The sequence below is a fragment of the Sciurus vulgaris genome, assembly GCF_902686455.1.
Source record: "Sciurus vulgaris genome assembly, chromosome: 8".
NCBI lineage: Eukaryota > Metazoa > Chordata > Mammalia > Rodentia > Sciuridae > Sciurus > Sciurus vulgaris.
The window spans coordinates 41,599,124-41,619,334 of record NC_136468.1 but is presented as its reverse complement, the minus strand read 5'-3'; the positions used below and the strand labels follow the sequence as shown (position 1 = coordinate 41,619,334).

General features: G+C 34.8%; 1 protein-coding gene across 1 annotated transcript in view; it reads right to left on the bottom strand.

Moving 5' to 3' along the window:
• THSD7A (thrombospondin type 1 domain containing 7A) overlaps positions 1 to 20,211 on the bottom strand; it is a 398,818-nt gene that overhangs the window by 60,294 nt on the left and 318,313 nt on the right. Inside the window, exons 8-11 of the mRNA XM_079152060.1 lie at positions 17,547 to 17,781; positions 13,474 to 13,589; positions 4,098 to 4,230; positions 2,762 to 2,865 (exon numbers count right to left, since the gene is read on the bottom strand). Coding sequence (XP_079008186.1) covers positions 2,762 to 2,865; positions 4,098 to 4,230; positions 13,474 to 13,589; positions 17,547 to 17,781 — 588 coding nt within the window. The remainder of the gene's footprint in view (positions 1 to 2,761; positions 2,866 to 4,097; positions 4,231 to 13,473; positions 13,590 to 17,546; positions 17,782 to 20,211) is intronic.

Sequence of the window (20,211 nt, the reverse complement as noted above, 5' to 3'; positions counted from 1 at the left end):
CTTAATCTACCCACTATTCTGAGAACTTATTTATTGTTTTCCTTATTTCTCATGCTTAGCTGGTAGATGGTGCAAGTGAAGTCCCAACTTAATGGTTTTTTTAATTGTTCTGTTTTAGTCCTTAATTCCTACTTGTTGAATGAGGAGAGACTTCATTTCCCTAACAAGTGAAAGCTCTTGGTTTTAAAGGCTTCACCCTTTCATAACACTCATGGTTCTTTTCTGCACAGTCTTCAGATTGCAATCACAGTAGAATGAGCAGCTGAATTAGCCTGACACACTGGAGAGGACAGAGGTGTGCACTCTACAGTCTTTGCTGATTGATTTAATGGTTACTGTGCAATTGATTTAATCATTAAAAACAGCAGCAGGTTGGTTTGTTGTCTCTGATGACAAAGGACAAAGTTGCAAACAGGGAGATTTTGGCAGGTCAATCATGCAGAATTCTGAAAATAGTCATAAACACCAAGGAGAAAAATTTGCCTTCTTGTCATTAGCAAAAGATACTTCTCTTCATTTCATGTTTTGCAGAAACGTAAGCTCTAAGAAAAACAAATTTCTGTCCACTGAAACAATAACAACAACAAAAAGGTGATCTTTGCATGAAAGTTAAAGGAATTCTTCTGAGTATATTTATGTGGAACTCATTTGTTATAGTGGAACTTTCACTTCCAGATAGCCTAAAAACGATAAGACCATAGAGATAGAGTAAGCAATCTGATAAGCATGCCAAGATTAGAAAGTACTGTTTAAGAACGGGCAGAGGAAGAGGTACCAGTAAGAGGAAACCAACAAAGGAAGTGCCAGAAAGCAGCACTGAAGAAGCCAAAGACCTTTTCCACAGAGGGAGTGCCTGAGAGTACTAGATACTGCAAAGCAGGTACTCAGGATGGAATGAACTGCGGTTGTCAGATGTGGAAATGAAAACATAAAGAACAGTTTTTGCCTAGACTGAGTGTCAAAGAAACAGAAGTTAATATTGTTGCTTTCATACCCTATGCCATATTGTGCACATTCATCAGGAAGGGGGAAGGAGTTTCCATTTAATGAAGACAATATGCACCCAGTGCCGCAAGGCTTAAAACTCAAAGGGAGGAAATGAATCATCCAAGGGTGTGTAGCTTTGAAGTAACAGGGTTTAGAACTGAAGATGTTTTCACACTTGCACTGCTTCTACCATATCCTATGCTTCCTCCAGTGGAAGTCTGTATATGGTCTTTCACCTATATTGCCTAATTTAATTTTACCCTTTGAACTCTGGGCACTCTTTGTGCATAGATAATAGAAGAAAAATGGGAATCATCCTAAAAGATCATTTGAGCCCAAACCTCTCTTCTTCCTCTTTTCTTTTTTTTTCTAATTAAACTGAGATGAGCAAAACTCACTTTTGTAAGAGAACTGAAACTAAACCTTGTTCCCTGATTACAAACTCATGCCTCTTTTTGTTATAAACTATATAAAACCAAAAATGTATGTAAATGTAGATTCTATTCAATGAAGATTTAGTAGTACATGACAAGAAAAGCTAATATCAGTTTCTTGAAGAATGATCTGAAATGAGAATGACTTTCAGTTCTATATATCTAAGTGTCTAGCCAGGGATATTTGTTACCGAAATTTGGTGATAGAGGATACTCAAAGTAAACTAAACTGTGCAAATAAAATCCTAAAAGTCACTAGGTAGTTGATATTATTTATAAAAAATTTTACATTTCAAGTGAAAACTTCTAAAATGAAGATTGTAAGTTTCTTTCCTTTCCAAAATGAAGTAACTATTCTCAAAGTAAAAAGCAAGTATTCTAGCTCTAAGGGAAGTGGGGTCCCAGATAAAGTCAGAACAAACTGAAATTAGGTTCTGTATGTTCAGATTTTTATATAATCATGGAAAGAAAGCTATCAATGAGGGAACAAAATATGTCTTTATAAGTTAAAGAAAGGTGAGTGCATATTCAATTACATATTGAGCTACACTGTAAGTACACAGCAGGAACTGTATGCTACGAGTAAAAAAAAAAAAATCAAAAACTCTCTAAAGACTGAATTTGTTGCAGGTATAAATAATATTTTCCAAAGCTTGAAATTTAACTATTTCCTATAAAATCTAGTAAATAATTGTGGCAAGTGTGAAAAATTTCCATCATCCATTTCTGAAATATTCCATGTAATAGAGCAGTGTGGGTCAATTTAAATTCTCATATTGCAGATTTTGAGTAATAAATCTGTCATTTAAATACCAGCACCAAACATGATTAGGAATCATGGATAGCCATGACAACATTAGAAATGTCATTTCTGAGAACTTCTGGGAAGTACATCGTAGTACATTGTATACATGCACACATAAACCTATATGACAAATACAGGCAAGGATGTATGTGAACTTTATTGTTAAGGTGGCAAGTAATGTGGAATAACTTGGTCTAAAAACTACCATCACCACCACCAACAACAAATAAATGAACAAACAAACCAAATTTCAGTGTGCTATCTTTGCCATAACCAAAAGTTTGGTCTGGTTTTCTTCCAGATACAAATTAGGGTAAAATTCAGCAGTTATGGGCTAACGCCAAAGAATGACATTTAAAGAGAAGTTCCTTAGTTCCTGCTTTGTGTAGAATGGGTCACAGCAGGTTCATCCTGTTATAACAGGTTTATCCTGTTAGCTAAGCATGGTGTCCCTGACAAATACATTAGGATAGTAGTTAAGATAGAGATATTGGAGAAATGAAAAGCAAATCAACTGCAAAATGGGGCCTCTCACCTCTTGCCTGTCTTCCAGGCCCACAGCCTTCCTGTGCTCCAGGGATGTCCTGTTGTATGCTCCAAGGGACTAACTGGCACCTGCGCCATTTGTGAGTCTTCCACCTATGAATAAAGAACAGAAGTCCAGTGAAGAAAGAAAATGCAAGAAAAATCACAGAGACACAGCAGCATTAATAATGGCTTTGACGATTGTAAATAGGAGGTTTGCAACTATGGTCAATCCAGTGTAATTTATATAGTTGTTAAGCATTAAATATAAATGTACTTTATATGGCATTGCAGACAAGAGTATTTCATTGCCAAGTTCTATAGAAATGGACTCTGCAGAGAGCTACAGAGAGCATTTAGATTTTTAATCATTCAGACTGACAAGAGATGCACCAGGTAGCACCAGAAGTTTATTCCATTCAAGTAAGCTATGTTTATTTTCATTCAAGTTATGAAAATGCATCCAGGTCATGAGTCTTCTGTATAGTGCCTTGTGACTACAGCACTCTAAGAGTAGTTCAGCAACTGAAATTATAATGTACTTCTACAAAAACCAGCTTCAAAACTAAATAAATTTGGGCTAATAGTTGATAATCTTCATGATGTAAATATACAGTTGGACTATTTGTCATCTCAGAATGAAAGACAGATGTATTAAGTTGGCAAATTTGCCATAAATTTCCACTTAAATTATTATTTTGTGATTACATGTTTCATTAATTGATGCCATAGTATTTCACTTGTCAGGATTGCAATTATGTACTACATCAAGTTTCAATTAGAAACTTTCAGTCTGAATAGCAAAGAATCCAAATTTCTCTAATAAATTATCAAGAAGATATAGAGCTTCAATAACCACAATTTTCTTTGGGGTGATTACAGATGAACTGAACAGACATTTTGCTAGCATCATTGACAGCAATGTCATTTCCTGAGCCAGAAGGCTAGTGTTTATGAGAAACAGGTGCTCTTTGGAGCCAGGGGAGAAATGCTAAGGCTATTCTCCTAGGTGAAATAGAAACTGCTTCCTAAAGCATGTGTTTTGTAATTATTAACCACTTCTTTGCATTTCAAATAGTTTATATCAACATCAGACATTTCCCCTAACCACTGGAGCTAATAACACAGATGGGGAATTTACACAAGCATTTGCCTTGTTGGAGATAATTTCAGAAGTAGAACAGCTCAACTCCTTAGAGGCAGGAATGGCAGCTATAGCCATAAACATCCCAAACTCCATGGAGCCTGTGGAAGAGACAGTATTGGCTTCCTCTGAAAGCTGTCTGGAAGTATAAGGACGGGAAGTCATTCTCAGGGTGTCACTTGCTTTGATTTTTCTCCACTACCTGTAGCTCTGACACACTGGCGGGGCCTCGCAGGCCTTCTCTTCATAGAGGGGATCCGTGCAGTCCCGGCCTCCATTGGCTGGCAGCTGAATGATGACCCGAAGCCGAGACTGCTTCCTGACTCCCAAGTCACCTGGAAGAGGCAGCTTTTTAACCTTTGTACTTCGCACTGATAAAAGAGTCTCCAAATACCACTGAGTGAGAAGAAATTGTGTTGCCTCAGCCACCTGTGCTTTGACATCCCCCAATGAGAGGGCTCATCTAGTCCAATCATTGACTCAATTCTCCCAAAGATCATTTATATTGAAAAGTCAATTAATTTCTATTTTAAAATTTGAAGAATGAAGAAAAGTTCCACAGTCAACTAGTCTTCCTAATATGCAGTTACAGAGTAATTGCTCTTTTGTATATTTCTTTCCCCTTGAGAAACATGACAGATCTAATTATTTTCTTCTACCTTAAGTTTATTTTCATGCCATTTCACGTAGCCTTGTTTACCACATGGGACTCATACACATGTAATGAATCTTCTTTAGGAAGATACATTCAGTGTTATAATGTGAAATTTTATTTCTTTGTTATTCACTTAATTTGAAATGCATAACTTGTAAATTATTCCAGTCATTTATTATTCATGTTAAACAGACGAAGATCTTCAATTCAGGTCACATTCTAAACATCAGGGCTCTAAGTAGTGAAATGAAAGTGATTTCCTTGAGGCAGATATTTTAGAGAAGCAGTCAAAAACTGCAATAATTACTGTAAGTAAATAACTCCAAATTATGTTTTAAAAATGGAAAAAGTTAGGTTTACTTTCAATAAAGCTATCAATTTGACATCAATGATGAAAGAATGTTCAACATTTCTAAAATTAGAAATAGGATTTACCAATTTTAATAAAACATATTTCAACATATAATTTATCCGCCTCTTAAAGATGAACAGTCACAGGTACAGTTTCACTTACAAAAGAAGTCCCTAAGGCATTACGTTAGTAGATAACATAATTCCTGATGCATTTACATTCTTTTGTGAGAACATTAAATATATGCTACATAGATATTTTCCACAGGGAAATTTAAAGGTTAGCAACCCTGACAAAGTTTAATCAGAAGTGAAATGAAATATTTTTAGTTATTATGATTGTGGAAAAATACAATTTGACAATTTCCCATAATGGACTGTCCTTTCTCATGAAGCCAATGTACCACTTAACGTGGTCTGACCAACTGACTCCACCCATGTTTAGAGAGGATGCATGTATTAGATGGGAGAGTGGATGAGATCAGAGATCCTGAATGTCTGACTACGTAGAACGTGTTTTAAAACAACAGCTATAGAAACAACAGATTTCTGGGCCTGTACCTACAACTATTAAATCTGATTTTTAAAAAGTTTGTCAAGAAATGGTGATGAAGAACCAGGTTTGGAATCTCCTGGAAGATGACCTTGTCTGTCTTGTCCCAATTTAAGATTCTGGGTTCACATGAAACTATTTAGGATTATTCCCACTGTGGGGGGAAACCTGTACTATTAATGATTGTATTAACTATTTTAATGAATAATTGGAATAGTATAAGTAATGGGGTAGGGAATTGGGGGCTGGAAGTATTGGCAACAGAGAATTAAATTATTTGGAATACTGTCATGGGCTTTTATTATAACAATACTAGTTTGTATGCCAGCTCTGACTTTTATATGTTTAATATGATTTATTCAGGGAAGATCTAAGAAATGTCAATAGGAATTTTAATAAATTGTTAATGTAGTCTCCATCAATTATACTGTCCAAGTGACTCCTATTTTAAGGCCCAGGTGATATATTCTTCTCATAATTAAAAGCTAGAAAATAATTTTGTTTCCCTTGATAATCTGCTAGGAATCCATTATGTTTCTATTTTTTACTTTGGTCACAAGAATCTCAGAGCTAATTTTCTCAATTGCAAGAGTTACCTTAACTTGATTTTCTTATGGAATTATTCTCTTCCTGTCCCCTTCACTCCTTCCCCATTCACTACCTGGCTTTACTGTTCTTTTCCAATTTATATTATTTTTCTTATGTCTTATGTTTATGATATATCTTTAATCTTTTTGATAGTACAAACACTAAATGACCATTATTATCTGTTCAGCACTGGCAGAAGGAGAGAGTTATTTGTATTTTAACAGGAGAAAGAGGAAAAAGCACAAATGTTCTTTAGTTTTCAAAGTGGTCAGAATTCTTCGAGGCTATCACTCCCCAACCCTTCTCAACATGCATAGAACTTAGACATGGGATTTTGACCAAGGAATCTCTGAACAGGAGGGGACAATGAGTCAGGCCCAAAGCTTCCACTTGTTTACTGTTTAGGCATTACCTCATACAATTTTTCAATTTTGGAAGCAGCGACCAAAAGTTAGTGTTTTGATTTCTACTTGCAAAAACAAAAATATGACCTACTGTGCAACTCTAAAAAATTCCTTTAAGTGCCTTCTTATGGCAAACACCTCGCAATTTTACACAAAAATATTTAAGACTCTGACTATTCTTTTTATATCCATAACTGATTTCTCAATATCAATCCCTTTATTCTTATACACAGCTCAGATTCCTCACCCCCCTGCAGCCCACAGTACACAGATTGTGACCTGATTAAAGTGGAACTCTTCAAAGCCAGAGCAAGCAGAGAGGAAGTTTAGTGGGGTTACACAGGAAGTGTCATGACATCCATGCTTCCACCCACTGGGGAGTCTGTGTCTTCTCAGGTTACAGTTAAGAAATCACTTGTGACTCAAAGTATACAGCACTGTAGGTCTCAGCCAGGTTACAGAGGTTTCAGATCAGAGCCCAGACAAAGGAAGAGCCATAACACACATAAAATAAGAAAAATGTAAAGGTTTTCCTTTCAGTTTTCTGTATGTATCTATTCCCAATTTGTGACATGTGGTTTATATATGTGTAGAGGTTCCATTCATCTTTATGATTTAGTACCTAGAACAGTAGTCATACATAGTAAATGCTTAATAAATATTTGTGGAAAGAGCAAACACATTTATTTCACATCTTTTAAACCAGAATATCAATATCTTCTATTTCTATCTATTCCCTTAAAGTAATAAGTACCTGTGTACTATGTCTGTGCATTGAGGATTAACAAAAAATGGGCTAAATAATTTTCCCTCCATAGGAAATAGCAGAATATGAAAAAAGGCAACTGCCTGTTGTGTTTATACCTGAAAATACCTATCTAGAATAGGAATAAAGGAAACTAATTATATGATGATAGAGGACACAGATTCAGAGGGCACATAATTTCTAACAATTATAATATCTTTCAGATATCTGAAGACAGTCAAGGTATATTTTAACACAGAAATTACTTGATAGAAGGATTTAAAGGTCAGGTAAAACTGATTCATTATACTATAAGTGGGAAGAATGGCTGGCGGGAGTGGCATAGTGGCAGAAATTTGAAAGGGAAATGTTTCATGTAAGAAGCAAAATGTAAAGGTAGTTTTCAGATCTTTGTGGATAATACTAGTATATGATTCAGTGGATGAAGTGTCTAGTTCTCAAGGCAATACATGCAGTGAGGATAAAAAGGTACAAAGAGAATTTGTGCAATCAAATGCATTATTTGATCAAAAGTAGTTATTTTTTCAAGATTAGAGTTACAAATAATTTCTATGCATAAATTATTTCTATTTTTAATGTGCCCTTTGTCAAAACTTATGAAAAAAATTTAAAAAGTTAACAAATGCACTGGTTTAAGGATCAAACTACATTCTGTTCAATACTGATCTTTATCAGCATTGATATTCCAGGCATGTCTTGGGAGAAAGCTGAATCACATTTCAAGTAACTCTATGTTTTCTTCTTGGAGTCCCAAACTATTCTGTTTCACTTTCTGCAAAACTATGGTGTAATTTTATCTCTTAAGTGATTTTACAAAGGAGAGTAGTTCCACATTTCAATAAGCTAAAACTTTTATAAAATTTAAACTTTACCTGCAGAATTAAATTAAAAAAGCCCATTCCTGAATTAATTTTCTGTTGTTATTACATCTCCTTGAACACTCAACTTTGTTCAGCATTTTTTAATATGCAGAAGTCAGTGTAATTTCAGGGACATTTGGATTATTCCCCTTTCTTACCAAATAATGGAAAAATTAACTTAATGCCATTGCTTTATTTTCTGCATGTCAATAAAAAGCTAGCTTTCTATGAAAACATTTTCTCCTTATGCTCAGTTATCACACTCTGCAGGCAAAACAGAAAATACTTTTTCAGGACCACAAAAGGTCTTGGCACTGTCATCCAATAACCAACCCCTCCATCACCCACAGATTTTTAAAACCTTTCCTCCATGCACAATTAAAGTTATTTCTTTTAAATCTCCATTATTAGGTTTAGGGTTTCGGAAAACTTTTTGTTCTAGGAGACTGAACACAGAGTTGCCAAATAAAGCAGGCAGGGCTGATCTCCTGTTCCTGGGGAGATGACCTTGGCTAGCCAAACAGAACTCCAACTCCCAGAGAAACTCTTGCTTCCTTGTGAACAGATATTATCCTGAGGTGGCTCTTGTACATCTTGTCCCCTGCAATCCCGGGACCTCCAGGATAGAATAGTCTCCAAGTGCCACCATGTATTTCTGTTCACAGCAGTTGACCACATTCCATGAAGAGATGAGTCCAATCAAATTCATTTTGTGTCACATGACCACAAGAAATGAACCCTCTGCAGCCTCCTAGTCATTTCACCATTTCCCAGACCCACCATGCTATCTACATGCACAACCTGATACAAATTCTCATTCCATCCTCTCACCCTTCTATAACTGCACCCATTGGAATACCTAGTCTCTCATCTTCAATCGCTTCTTGAAAAGTTACCTTCACATTCTTTGCCAGTGGAAACTGGCTCCATTCAGCTGTTTCCTCTTTTATCATCCTTCTACCTTTAAGAATCTCCAACTATTCTAAGCTTCTGACATTAACCTTACCATCAGTTATCCACCTTGTGGCTGTTGCCTTGAGATTCTTGGTTAGTTGGTGACCTTAGAATGTCCTTCACTGTAATCCTTTCTCTTCCACCTCTGTCCTCACTTTGAGGTCTTTGATGATTTCCTCCATTTAAGGCACTGGACTCTAAATTATTATACCTCCTCACATTTAATCACTTTCTCTTGTATCTTGCATCAGTTATTCACTCCACTGTTCACCCCTTGACATTATTATGATCAGCAACTATGTAGTCTCATCTTTGAACATCTAACCATTCATTCCCCACCTTCCAAATGGACTGCTGTAATTCTTTTCTTACTAATTTTTTTCAAACTCAATGAGATTGCTATTCATTTTCCCTATTAAATCTTCACAATCTAGTCTCATCTTCATGACTCCTCTCTCATCCTGACTCCAGTTAGTTTCCATACTACATTACTATTTTAAATACTCCTTGCAAACACTTTTGGCTCTGCTCTCTCTCCCTTTCTTGAACTGTCCTGGAAAAGCCCTGACTCTAATCAAAATTAATTATTTTCCCACCTTTCCTGTACCAAGGCAGCTGGATATGGCTGGAGAAACTCTGACAACTATGCTGAGATGTCTCTTCTCAAGTATATGACTGAATGGGCACTGATATTGCTTATAAATTCTACCACATGTTACCAGGTTGCCTATTTTCACACTCTCCAAGATGATAACACTTCTTTTTCCTCAACTGCTTTTCCTTCACTTGATCCTCAAGGTTACTAATCTTCTCTTACACTCATTGAGAGATTAGAAGAATCATTCAGTGCCTTGTCTTTCCCATACCGCTGGGATAAAAGTTTCCTAAGAGCAAGAACATTAGATTCCTGTGGACTGATAATCCCTTATATTCAAAATCACACTTGGAATATTGTAGTTTCTTGAAAACTGTTTTGTAGAATAAAAAAAAAAAAGAATGATTGCTGCAAATTATATATGTGATCTTTAATGATGCAATTCAGCTTTTAAAAATAATTGGTAGCTGGGCATGTTTGTGCCTGCCTGTAATGCCAGCAACTCTGGAGGCTGAGGCAGGAAGATCACAATTTCACAAAACCCTCTGCCTTTCCTGTAGTAGCCTGTAATCATGATGGGCTAGATGACAGATAATATATCAATTAAATGGTGGTTAAATAATGGAGCACTTGGAGGCTGGGGACATAGCTCAGTTGGTAGAGAGCTTGCCTTGTATGTGCAAGGCCCTGGGTTCAATCCCCAGTACCCCACTCAAAAAAAAAAAAAAAAAAGAATGCAGCCCTTTACCATAGATTAGTTCATCTGAGCCATGGAATGACTTACAGGTTTTATAACCAAAGCTTGGAGGACTAAAGTATCTTGCCTAGGGTGATCTGGCTGCCAAGTGGCCAAGCAGGTGTCCAAACCAGATCTGCTGATTCAAAGTCCACTCATTCCATTATATCATGAAATCCACTACTCATTTCTGGGTTCAAAAATAGAAAGTTATGTTCTGCTGTGCATCTGAGTAAGTTCAATTCACTCTTACATGAGTTTCTTCCATTCTCCTTTCTAACTTCACATAACCACTTTCCCCAAAACACCCTGAGCTCCAGTGGGCTTGCTCTCTCTCTAAAACACTGCTCCTTTACATGGTCACCTGGGACTTTACTGATGCCGCTGATGTGTGGAATTCATGTGGTCCCTCTTTCAAAAAGATCTCTTGCACTTCCTTTTCAATAATATTTTCCCTGATATTTGCTGCCACAATGAGTTTTCCTTTCCCTTCCTTAGAGCTGTCTGACCACTTCATCTGGTTATCAAACACGTAAGTTCTACATTATCGTCTATATAGAAGAGCACTACATTTCAAATGAGATAAAACGCTTCCTTTAAGTCAGGGACTGTTTTCTTTACAAGACCATCTTTGTTTTAATATAAACAGTATTAAATGATTCAATAAGTATTTATATATACATGTAAAAATGAGTAATTATTTAGTTAACACATGTATAGCATTCACCATCTATTTATTTGTTCCCTCATCTATTTACTAAAAATGTTTTTTAAAGTCCATTATGTGAGTTATCACAGTTTTATACATAATTTTTAAATACTATTAATGATCAAACAGAAAGGAGGAAATGACATTTTTTTTACTATAAAAATCACAGATTTAGAATTTATGCTAATTGACATTTTTGTTTTTGTTTGTACTGGGAATTGAGCTCAGGGGCCCTTGACTTCTGAGCCACATCCCCAGCCCATTTTGTATTTTATTTAGAGACAGGGTCTCACTGAGTTGCTTAGGGCCTCGCTTTTGCTGAGGTTGGCTTTGAACTTGTGATCCTCTTGCCTCAGCCTCCAGAGCTGCTGGGATTAACCTGCCTTGCTAGTTGGATTTTAGTTAAGGTATTTTTATGAATAAAAATTGTGTATTTTATGTTTTTACCTTTATTTACAGACACATATAATATATAACAAAAGAAGTTTCAGGAATTTTCAGGGATAAGGGCTATAGCACAGTGGCAGCACAATGGTCTAGTATACACAAAGCCCTGGGGTTCAATACCTAGCACAGAATAACAGACAAACAAATAAAAGCAAAAACAGTCTCACCGAAAAAAAAAAAAAAAAAAAAAAAAAAAAAAAAAAAAAAACTCATAGGTGTTAAAATTTTTCCAATTAAGGTATAAAGAGATGAGAAAAATTTACCTGATTCACTATTTTTATGAGTGATTATTGTAGAATCAATTTAGTGGAAAATTTCGTTTTTTAACTTTACTTCCTTGAAATGCTTTAGACAAGATCAACCTTAATTTTAAAGTACTTTACACATACAAGGAACTATCCAACATAAGGAAAAGATAGTCTTTTCTTTCAAAAATTTCACTTAAAATTTGTGATAAATTATTAATCATTTGGCTATAAATATAACATGTTTTAAAATTGTTAGTAAATTATACTAAAACAAAACGAAGTGAAAAAATATGAAGAATAAAATTTGCAAGTGCATTAATTCCATGTAATAGCTTTTTCACTGAACTGATAACCAACAATTACCACAGAATTGCTATCCTGTATGAAAGTATAACTCTACTGCTGGTTGTAATCAAGCTAAAGAACATTATATGTTCTTTAGATTTTAAGAAAATAAAAGAATATAAAGGAATAAGAAGAATATCTGAAAAAAAAGTTTGACAATGACATTGGTTTATTAGTAAGCTTATGTCATTAACATTTTTAATGCTAATACCTCCCTTTTTCCTCCAAAGCAATGTAGATTTTTAAAAGACTTCTAAAATAAAACATTTTCTAGTTTGTTCAGTTCGATATTTATTGAATAGAAAAAAAGCATAAAAACAAAAGAAATTTGTGTCTCACTATATGAAATGCTAATCATATTGTAAAAACAATCCAGTATTAAATTTATACTTTCTAAAGGATTAAATAACTTGTAGCCTGTTAAATACTTGTTTGTTAAACTAGAAGTTGATCCTTAATTGAATTTCTTTAGTGAGTAGAGAAGCATAGATAAAACACAACCATAAAAGGAATTTAAGAAACATTATCTCTGTCTGTTGGGAGAGCAAAATACAGGAGACAGTGTCATTTGTGACACTGAGAAAAAATTTGCTCAGTCATTACGGAAGTCACCTGGAATATGCTGATACCTTTCTCAGCAGCAATGAGAAAAGCCTCTGTTATCCATGGTGAGGAAAGAACTATCAAAGGATCTGCCATGACTCTAAAGAGACTTTGTAAGTCATGAAATCAAAACCATCCCAAATTGAGAACAAATACTCATCTTGTAAATGCCCCATGGCACATTAAGCATTGGCAGAGAAACAATTTGACCAATTTTCTCTTCCTTTATTTTCATCCTTGGAGCCACATAATTCAATCTGTAGCAAATCCAGTCTTATGCTATGTGAGGCCAGTAAGTAGTTTAGAAGCCATGTGTTCTGATAAGATCATTGCATATTATTTTTAAAATCTAGAAGACCAGTACACATTCTTTTAGAATTAAGTAAAAGCAAATGTTATTAATACAATAAAATCTAGAATGCTTTCACTTTGATATATGTCATAAAATTTCAAGTCAGTTTTTGGTATAAAACTCATTTGTGTAGTACTCGAACACAATGTATTTCCAGAAGAAAACTAAAATGTTATGACATTCATGCCAAACCAGGACTACATAGCCCTCTCTAAGAAAATAAGACATGGTGTTATTTGTGACACCGAGAGAAACGTTGCTCAGTTATTTGCCTTTGTCACCCAGAAGATATTGATACCTTTCCCAGTAGCAATGAGAAAAGACCCACAAACAACGATTGGTCAGAAGAATCTGGAAGTCCCACTGAATGCATTTTCTGAGGAAAAGCCTGAAGAAACTCTGCAGAACATACCTTCTCTACAGGAGGAGGGGCATGGTGTCCAGTCACTATACGGAGTCATGATACAGTCCTTCCTACAAGGAAGCAGACAAGGCCTCACGGTTTCAGGCCGAAGGCTTTCTGGACACCTAGAGAAAGAATAAGCCAGATGACTTAACTTTAGAATTTTCATTGCTGAAATTGCAAAACCATCATCAATCTGTATTATTTAACTTCTGGGAGCTTTTCTGTTTTTGAGTTAATTATTTCAAACTGTATCTTAGTAAAACTTCTCAGAACAGGATGTGTAAATTTAAGAGTAGCCCCAGTGCTATCCAGAATAAAATATAACAATTGTACCCTTCTCCCACAATAATATTCTCTACATTAATAAATGTATATTTTCTAACATGCTTTGTAAGAAATTTTGTAGGCATTCAAATGACCAATTTAAGGACCCAATTTTATGTCTCTCTATAATTAAATAACCTTTATGCCTATTAAAATTTCCAGGTTATTCTATACGTTCTTTTTTATAAAATATGTGTAGCATAAAACAAAATTTTATATTCTTTACAGAGTTCATCCTCAAAAACAATATTGTATTAGCAGCTATATATTTTATAATAAATAATAAAATAATAAAAATACAAACCATTATAGCAAATTATTTTTCCTTTTTTCCTGGTTTCATTTAGTTCATTAATTTTTATTTTTTCCTTCCATTTTGTACTTAGTTTTAGGAATTCAAATATTTTTTAAATTTTTTATAAGCTACAATATCTTTTTTGGAGCAAAAAGTGACTATAAATAAAATAAAAAGTCAATAAAAATAATTTCTTTTTTTTTTTTTTTTTTGCAGTACTGGGGATCAAACTCAGGGCCTTGTGCTTGCAAGGCAAGCACTCTACCAGCTGAGCTATCTCCCCAGCCCAGAAATAAACTGATAATCAGTAACCAAAAAGATTTTAAAGTATCTTCATAGGAGATGAAGTTTTCAGAACTGAACTATAAGTGAAAAAAAATCAACACCATTAACCTATTTTCCATAATTCTTTTATAGCATTCTGCAGACATTTTATTTTTGATATATCTGATACTTGGCTATCTGACTTTTCACATATACAAATATCTTGATTTATTCGATTGTATAGATACATGTTCTCCTTTCTTTAAAATACTTAGGCTTATTTGGAAATGGATTTTTAAAATATATGGGATTCAATATTTCAAAAGAAATAATCTCCTTGGTTTATGTTGAGGATAAGTCTCGATTTTCCTAAATGCAATGACCATTCAAAGTCATGAACAATAAAGAAATGTAGGTGTGGAACATATAAGTTGATGTGGTGCTGTCATTCAAATTTTAAATCATTAGAATTATAATTTAACTGAATGTCAGGGAATGTTATGTGGCAAAATCTCACATGTAATCTGGTTAATTCTTTTGGGACGATGAAATCATTGGTCAGTGATTATTATTGAAAGCACTCCTTTTCAATGAGGCAATTTTATAACTTTAACAATGGGAGGGCGTTACTCAATTGCATAGTCTTCAAACATTAGCCCTGGATAAATCAGTGGGATTTACAATCTTATCATTGACAACCTCCAAATATTGTTTTAGTTTAGAAATAGCCACAGCAAGATACTTGACTAACTGTGGAGAACAAAATTACTAACCACAAAGTCGTTAAATGAATACACAAAGATAAATTATACAGCCTAGATTACATTCAATAAAATGAATTCAGACTTCCTTTGGTGAGGCAATTGGTTCAGTCAACATGTTCCTTTTCTCCCTTGTACTGTTTGTATTTAGTGTTTGTGGTTTAAATCAAGGAATTGATTTCCCCCCAAATCTTATTCAAGGTCAAATTAAACAGATGTGATAGGAGTTGAAGTTTGTTACTTGGGAGGATAGATAAGATCAATAACATTGATTTTACCATTGCACAGTAATCTATTTTATTAAGAGAAGTTTAAAACAAGCTTTCTATTTGCATTTTTGTTTCAAATGACTAGTATTGGAAAGCATTCATTGAATTTAACCTAGCATTTAGGGAGAAGGCTAATAACATTTTCTTTCAAATTCACAGTACTTAATAATTTTCCAGAATTTTAAGGGCACAGTAAATCCATTTGATTTAACAAATCTATAGACGTATCCAGGTCATTGAATAAAGGCTGCAAAAGCAAAGCAACTTTTTAATGGATTATTGTGGTGGTCCAACACAGTGCTTTCATGATTGATTTAATGATCTTAATCCAGCAGTCTCTTTTATGCATAGGCCTATACACATGTACATCCATTAGCCTGCAAAAACAAAAATATTTTTGTAGTTTGTATAAGTGAAGAAAATGTCCACAGAAACTTCTGAAGGGTGACTGACTGTACAACATGTACAGAGTGAGAGAGTAAGCTCACTGTGCACAGCATAATAACCCTAATCATGTGCCACCAAAAATTGACCCTGCACCTCTCTAGTGATATTTCTACCTCTGTTCTTATTCCAGCAAGAACCAGGATAATACCATTAATAGTGAATTCTGATTTGAATGGGGCTTAAGGACTGTAGTTAGCAACTAATCTGCTCTTCCCATTATTTTAGAAAATCACAGAATGAATTTTTGAACTGCTAAAAAAATTAAAAAAAATAAAATACATACTAGGTGTCTGGGGGGAGGGGGCAGGAAAGATCTTCCAGGTTGGGATTTTGCTTCTGTTGCAACCACCACTGAATATCAATACATTGCATTGCACATTCATTTCCTGAGTTGGATTCATCAGACACTTAGAATAATTTTATTAAAATATTAGTTTGGGGCTACCTCTTAAGCATATGGAATAATCTCAATTCATTCACATCACCTTGGCATATATTTTTCTAATATATTTTCAGATTTCAAATTACATAAACAAATGAAGTATCGGGCTAAAAATGACTCTAATATCCAAAACCCTAGCCAGATAAAACAACTCATAATAGGATTCTTATTATCATGTTGGAGTTTTCTGTACACCAGATAAATTATTTTCATTTCCTTTGGAAAGACTAAGAAGAATCTAAAAATTTTAAGAGAAAATAACAATTTCTAACATTTATTGAGCGATTATATTAGCGTTTTTTTCATTAAATCCTTTCAGTAGATTTTGAAAATTAGGACCAGAATTAGTTAGATAGGTCATAACTAATTAGATCATCCACAATAATTGACTCCTTGGCAGATTTTTTGGAAAATATGAGACCATGTTTATACCTTTATACCCACCCATGTTTCACAGCTAAGAGTATTTGAAGTTTTGAAACTTTATGCTCTCTAAATTTAAAAAAATAAATTTCTTTCCCCTCAAAAGAACAGATCTTAGATTTTATTTATTAATTTTCTCTGAGAATTGATTATCTGGTTGTGCCCTTCCTTGTTTTATTTATACTTCTCAAAAGACACTTATAATGTGCCAACTCTTTGGTTATTTGTCTTCCCTTCTAGAAAATGGCTTTTTGTTATAATAGTATTGGTCACAATCATGAGAAACTGCTTTTTTTTTTTTTTCTTTCTTTTTGCTTATAACACTCGTTCTATCTCAAAGCTCTCTCTCGGAAGTAAATGGCTATTCATTTAACCACTGGTAGATATGTTTGCTCTCAGTATTTTTATATAGCATTTTCTAGAGGAAATGAAAGGCAGGTCACAGAAGGCTACCACTCAATTAAAGTAGATTGGCAGCCTCCATAACCTACAGATATATAGGAGGTCATGGATGACCTACACTCCTAGAACTCTATACTGTCATTACTGCTCAGCCAGGCCTAGAGCAAGTACTACTTTCATTGTCTCACTAGCTTAATAAAAGTGGAAAATGCTTCTATAAAATAAAGTAGGTACCAGACAGAAAGATTCCTACAGAATTTATGAATCTCAGGTACAAGACTCCAAAGCTGTTACAGCTTTATCAGCAGCTGACATTCCAGACAAACAAATCTTACTCTTGAGGACAGGTATGACACCATCAAAATGTTCCATTTCATGAAGCAAGTGAAGCCTGAGCCAATCCTCTGCATGGCTGACCAGAGGATTTACTGTTGTCTTTCTAAAGCCCTTACTTTTTGGGTCCCACTTGGCCCACATTGACTCGTACACAGATAACTTTTCTTGTCTGCATGCCAACAGAGCACGAGGCCTCCCCGTTCCAAGTTGCAGTCGTGTTGAAGGATGACACCGAGGTATCCTCAATGCATTGGCCCCAGGGACCAGTTTGCCAGTGGTACACGGTGCAGGGATGCTCATTACAGCTGCGCACCTCTTGCAGAGCACTGGTGTTTGGACAGCGAATTCCACCTATAAAAATGAACAGGGAGAGCAGATGAGACAGAGAGCCAACAGGAACCTTCCCATTCCCTGCTTCTTGGATTGAACAGGGTGTACAACCATGATAACTGCTACTTACATAGCATATAGCATGTTACTAGCACACTGTTAGGAAACTAATCTAGCTTAAAACACAAAATATGTAGTAGACATGATACTCCCTTTTGAAGACCATGGGTTACCTTAAGAGAGAGAGGCCATTGTTCTCTGGAGAAGTTGTACATAAGGAGCACTGAAGCTATGTGATTGCTAATCAGAAGAAACAGGAACATTGAGACTCAGTGGATGAAGAAAACTGAACGCATTTTCAAATGTTATCCCCCAAATTGTAAGTCTTAATTACAGGTTTTAAAATACTGCTTATTTTGATGTCTTAGGTTTTAGGCTGATTAGATACATGGATGTTAAAATTGAATGATACTTTACGATCTTCTATAATGTTACTGGAAAAGCCACTGAGTAATGACATTATTATATTTCTTCAAATCTAGATGTCATTGTCTGTGCAATGCGCTGCCATTGCATGTGTCCCAAAGGAAAAAATGGATGCAAATTAAACTATGATAAAAAGCTTTCTGATCAACCCTAGTTTTTATTATGTGTTTATTGAAATAGCTTGCTGTGACTTAGATTTATATCAGTTTTGTATACATTAAAAGGAAATATATTCCAAAACTTTACATTCATAATTCAGTCTTTTGAGTCACTTTTTAACTCACACTCCTTGAAGTGTGTGTTCTCCTACACTGCATCATTGTCTGTGATATCAAAGATGTAGGTGACACAGAATCTCTTATAGAGTTCATTCTTGCTGTCTCCAGAATTTTCTTCGAGGATACTGATACTCATCACTAGACTCTGATCCTGTTGCATTCTTAATTGACACAAGTGTCAATAAAATCTTAAGCAAGGAGCTAGAATTTATTTTCTTTCTTCCAGTGGTCCTTAGCTGTTTTTGATCATCTGTGTATTTTGGCAGAAGCATATGGGATTGCAATTTCCACCAGGAATAACATAGAAGTTCACATATATAAGTAATGACAACTATGCCATTAACTGGGCCACAGCAGTTTTAAGATGCACACAATTCTAGAAATGTTAAAGTGTAAGATGAATCTGTCTTTTAATTAATGGAATATGGTGTGGGGGTTTTTATTCTGAAATCCTTTTTTATGCGCTAGCCCCATTATAATTACTTCATAGGTGAGGCCTTATTTTGTGTTCCCAACTGGTCATATGAGTTAAAAAATATTAAGTGGATAAGCCCCAACAGATTAAATGGAGTGACCATTGTAATAATGAAGAATTTACAAAGTCCAGTTTCTTACCGCTGCTATTTCTAATGCCAGTTATGAAAGTGAAAAGTCTTATATTGTTAAGGTAGGGTGCTGGAGGAGGAATTTGTTGCTCACTTTATTGACAGTTTGATTACAGGGGCCACACCTTGAGCTGATCTTCAGTTATTTCTTCCTTTATGTTTAAGGGCATCTCTACTCAGCAAATAAATCAGTAGCAGTATACTTGAGAACTTAATGGCAATTTAGAATCATTTATGCAGTGTTGAATGTGGTCTCAATATCAGAACAACCTGCATTAAACAGCATTTCATTAATGTTCCCTGCTTCATGAAGGTGAAACCATCTGTCACAGTTCATATCTTATCTTCCATCACATAGCTCGGTGACCCTGGCAGTTCCTACAAAGAAGTTTAGGATTTGAATAGAAATGAATCTTAAAACATACTAATTGGATTGGGGAGAAGTAAATGAGCACTCCTATTACCCATTCCCTGAGGCGCTAGATTTATTCCAGCTTAACTCTCAAGCACATGTTTATATACATACACATATACATATATGCACATATATAAAATTATTTTAACAGTTCCTTGTATTTAATATGAAAATTAATGGTCTACAAAGAATGTGTTTGTTTACTTACACTATTTTCATTGTGAGCATATGTATGCTATTTAAACTGTGATTTTTAAAACTGAATTGTTTTTGACATTGGAATTAACTGGTTGGCTTTGGAAAAATGATAAGAAAAAAACTTCTACAACATCAGCATAACATGTCAAGGAATTGCAAGATAGCTGTTAAGTTTATAGACATAAAGGCTATTTATTTTCTTGCCCCAATCCACATTAAAGCTACATCAGCAGTTTGGGCTATTGTCAGGATCCTTGCACAGATAAGCCCCAATGTGGTCTTAATTATAACAACAATATGGCAATTTTGAAAGTCTGGGTCGGAGTAATCAGTCATTGGAGCATCGTCATGTTGTTTGGGGAATAATTTTATGGTAGAAAAATTGATAAATATAATATTGAATGTATCTATTATTTATGGGATGATCTAATTCCAGACATCTGGGAATATTTCTATAGTACTGTAAAAG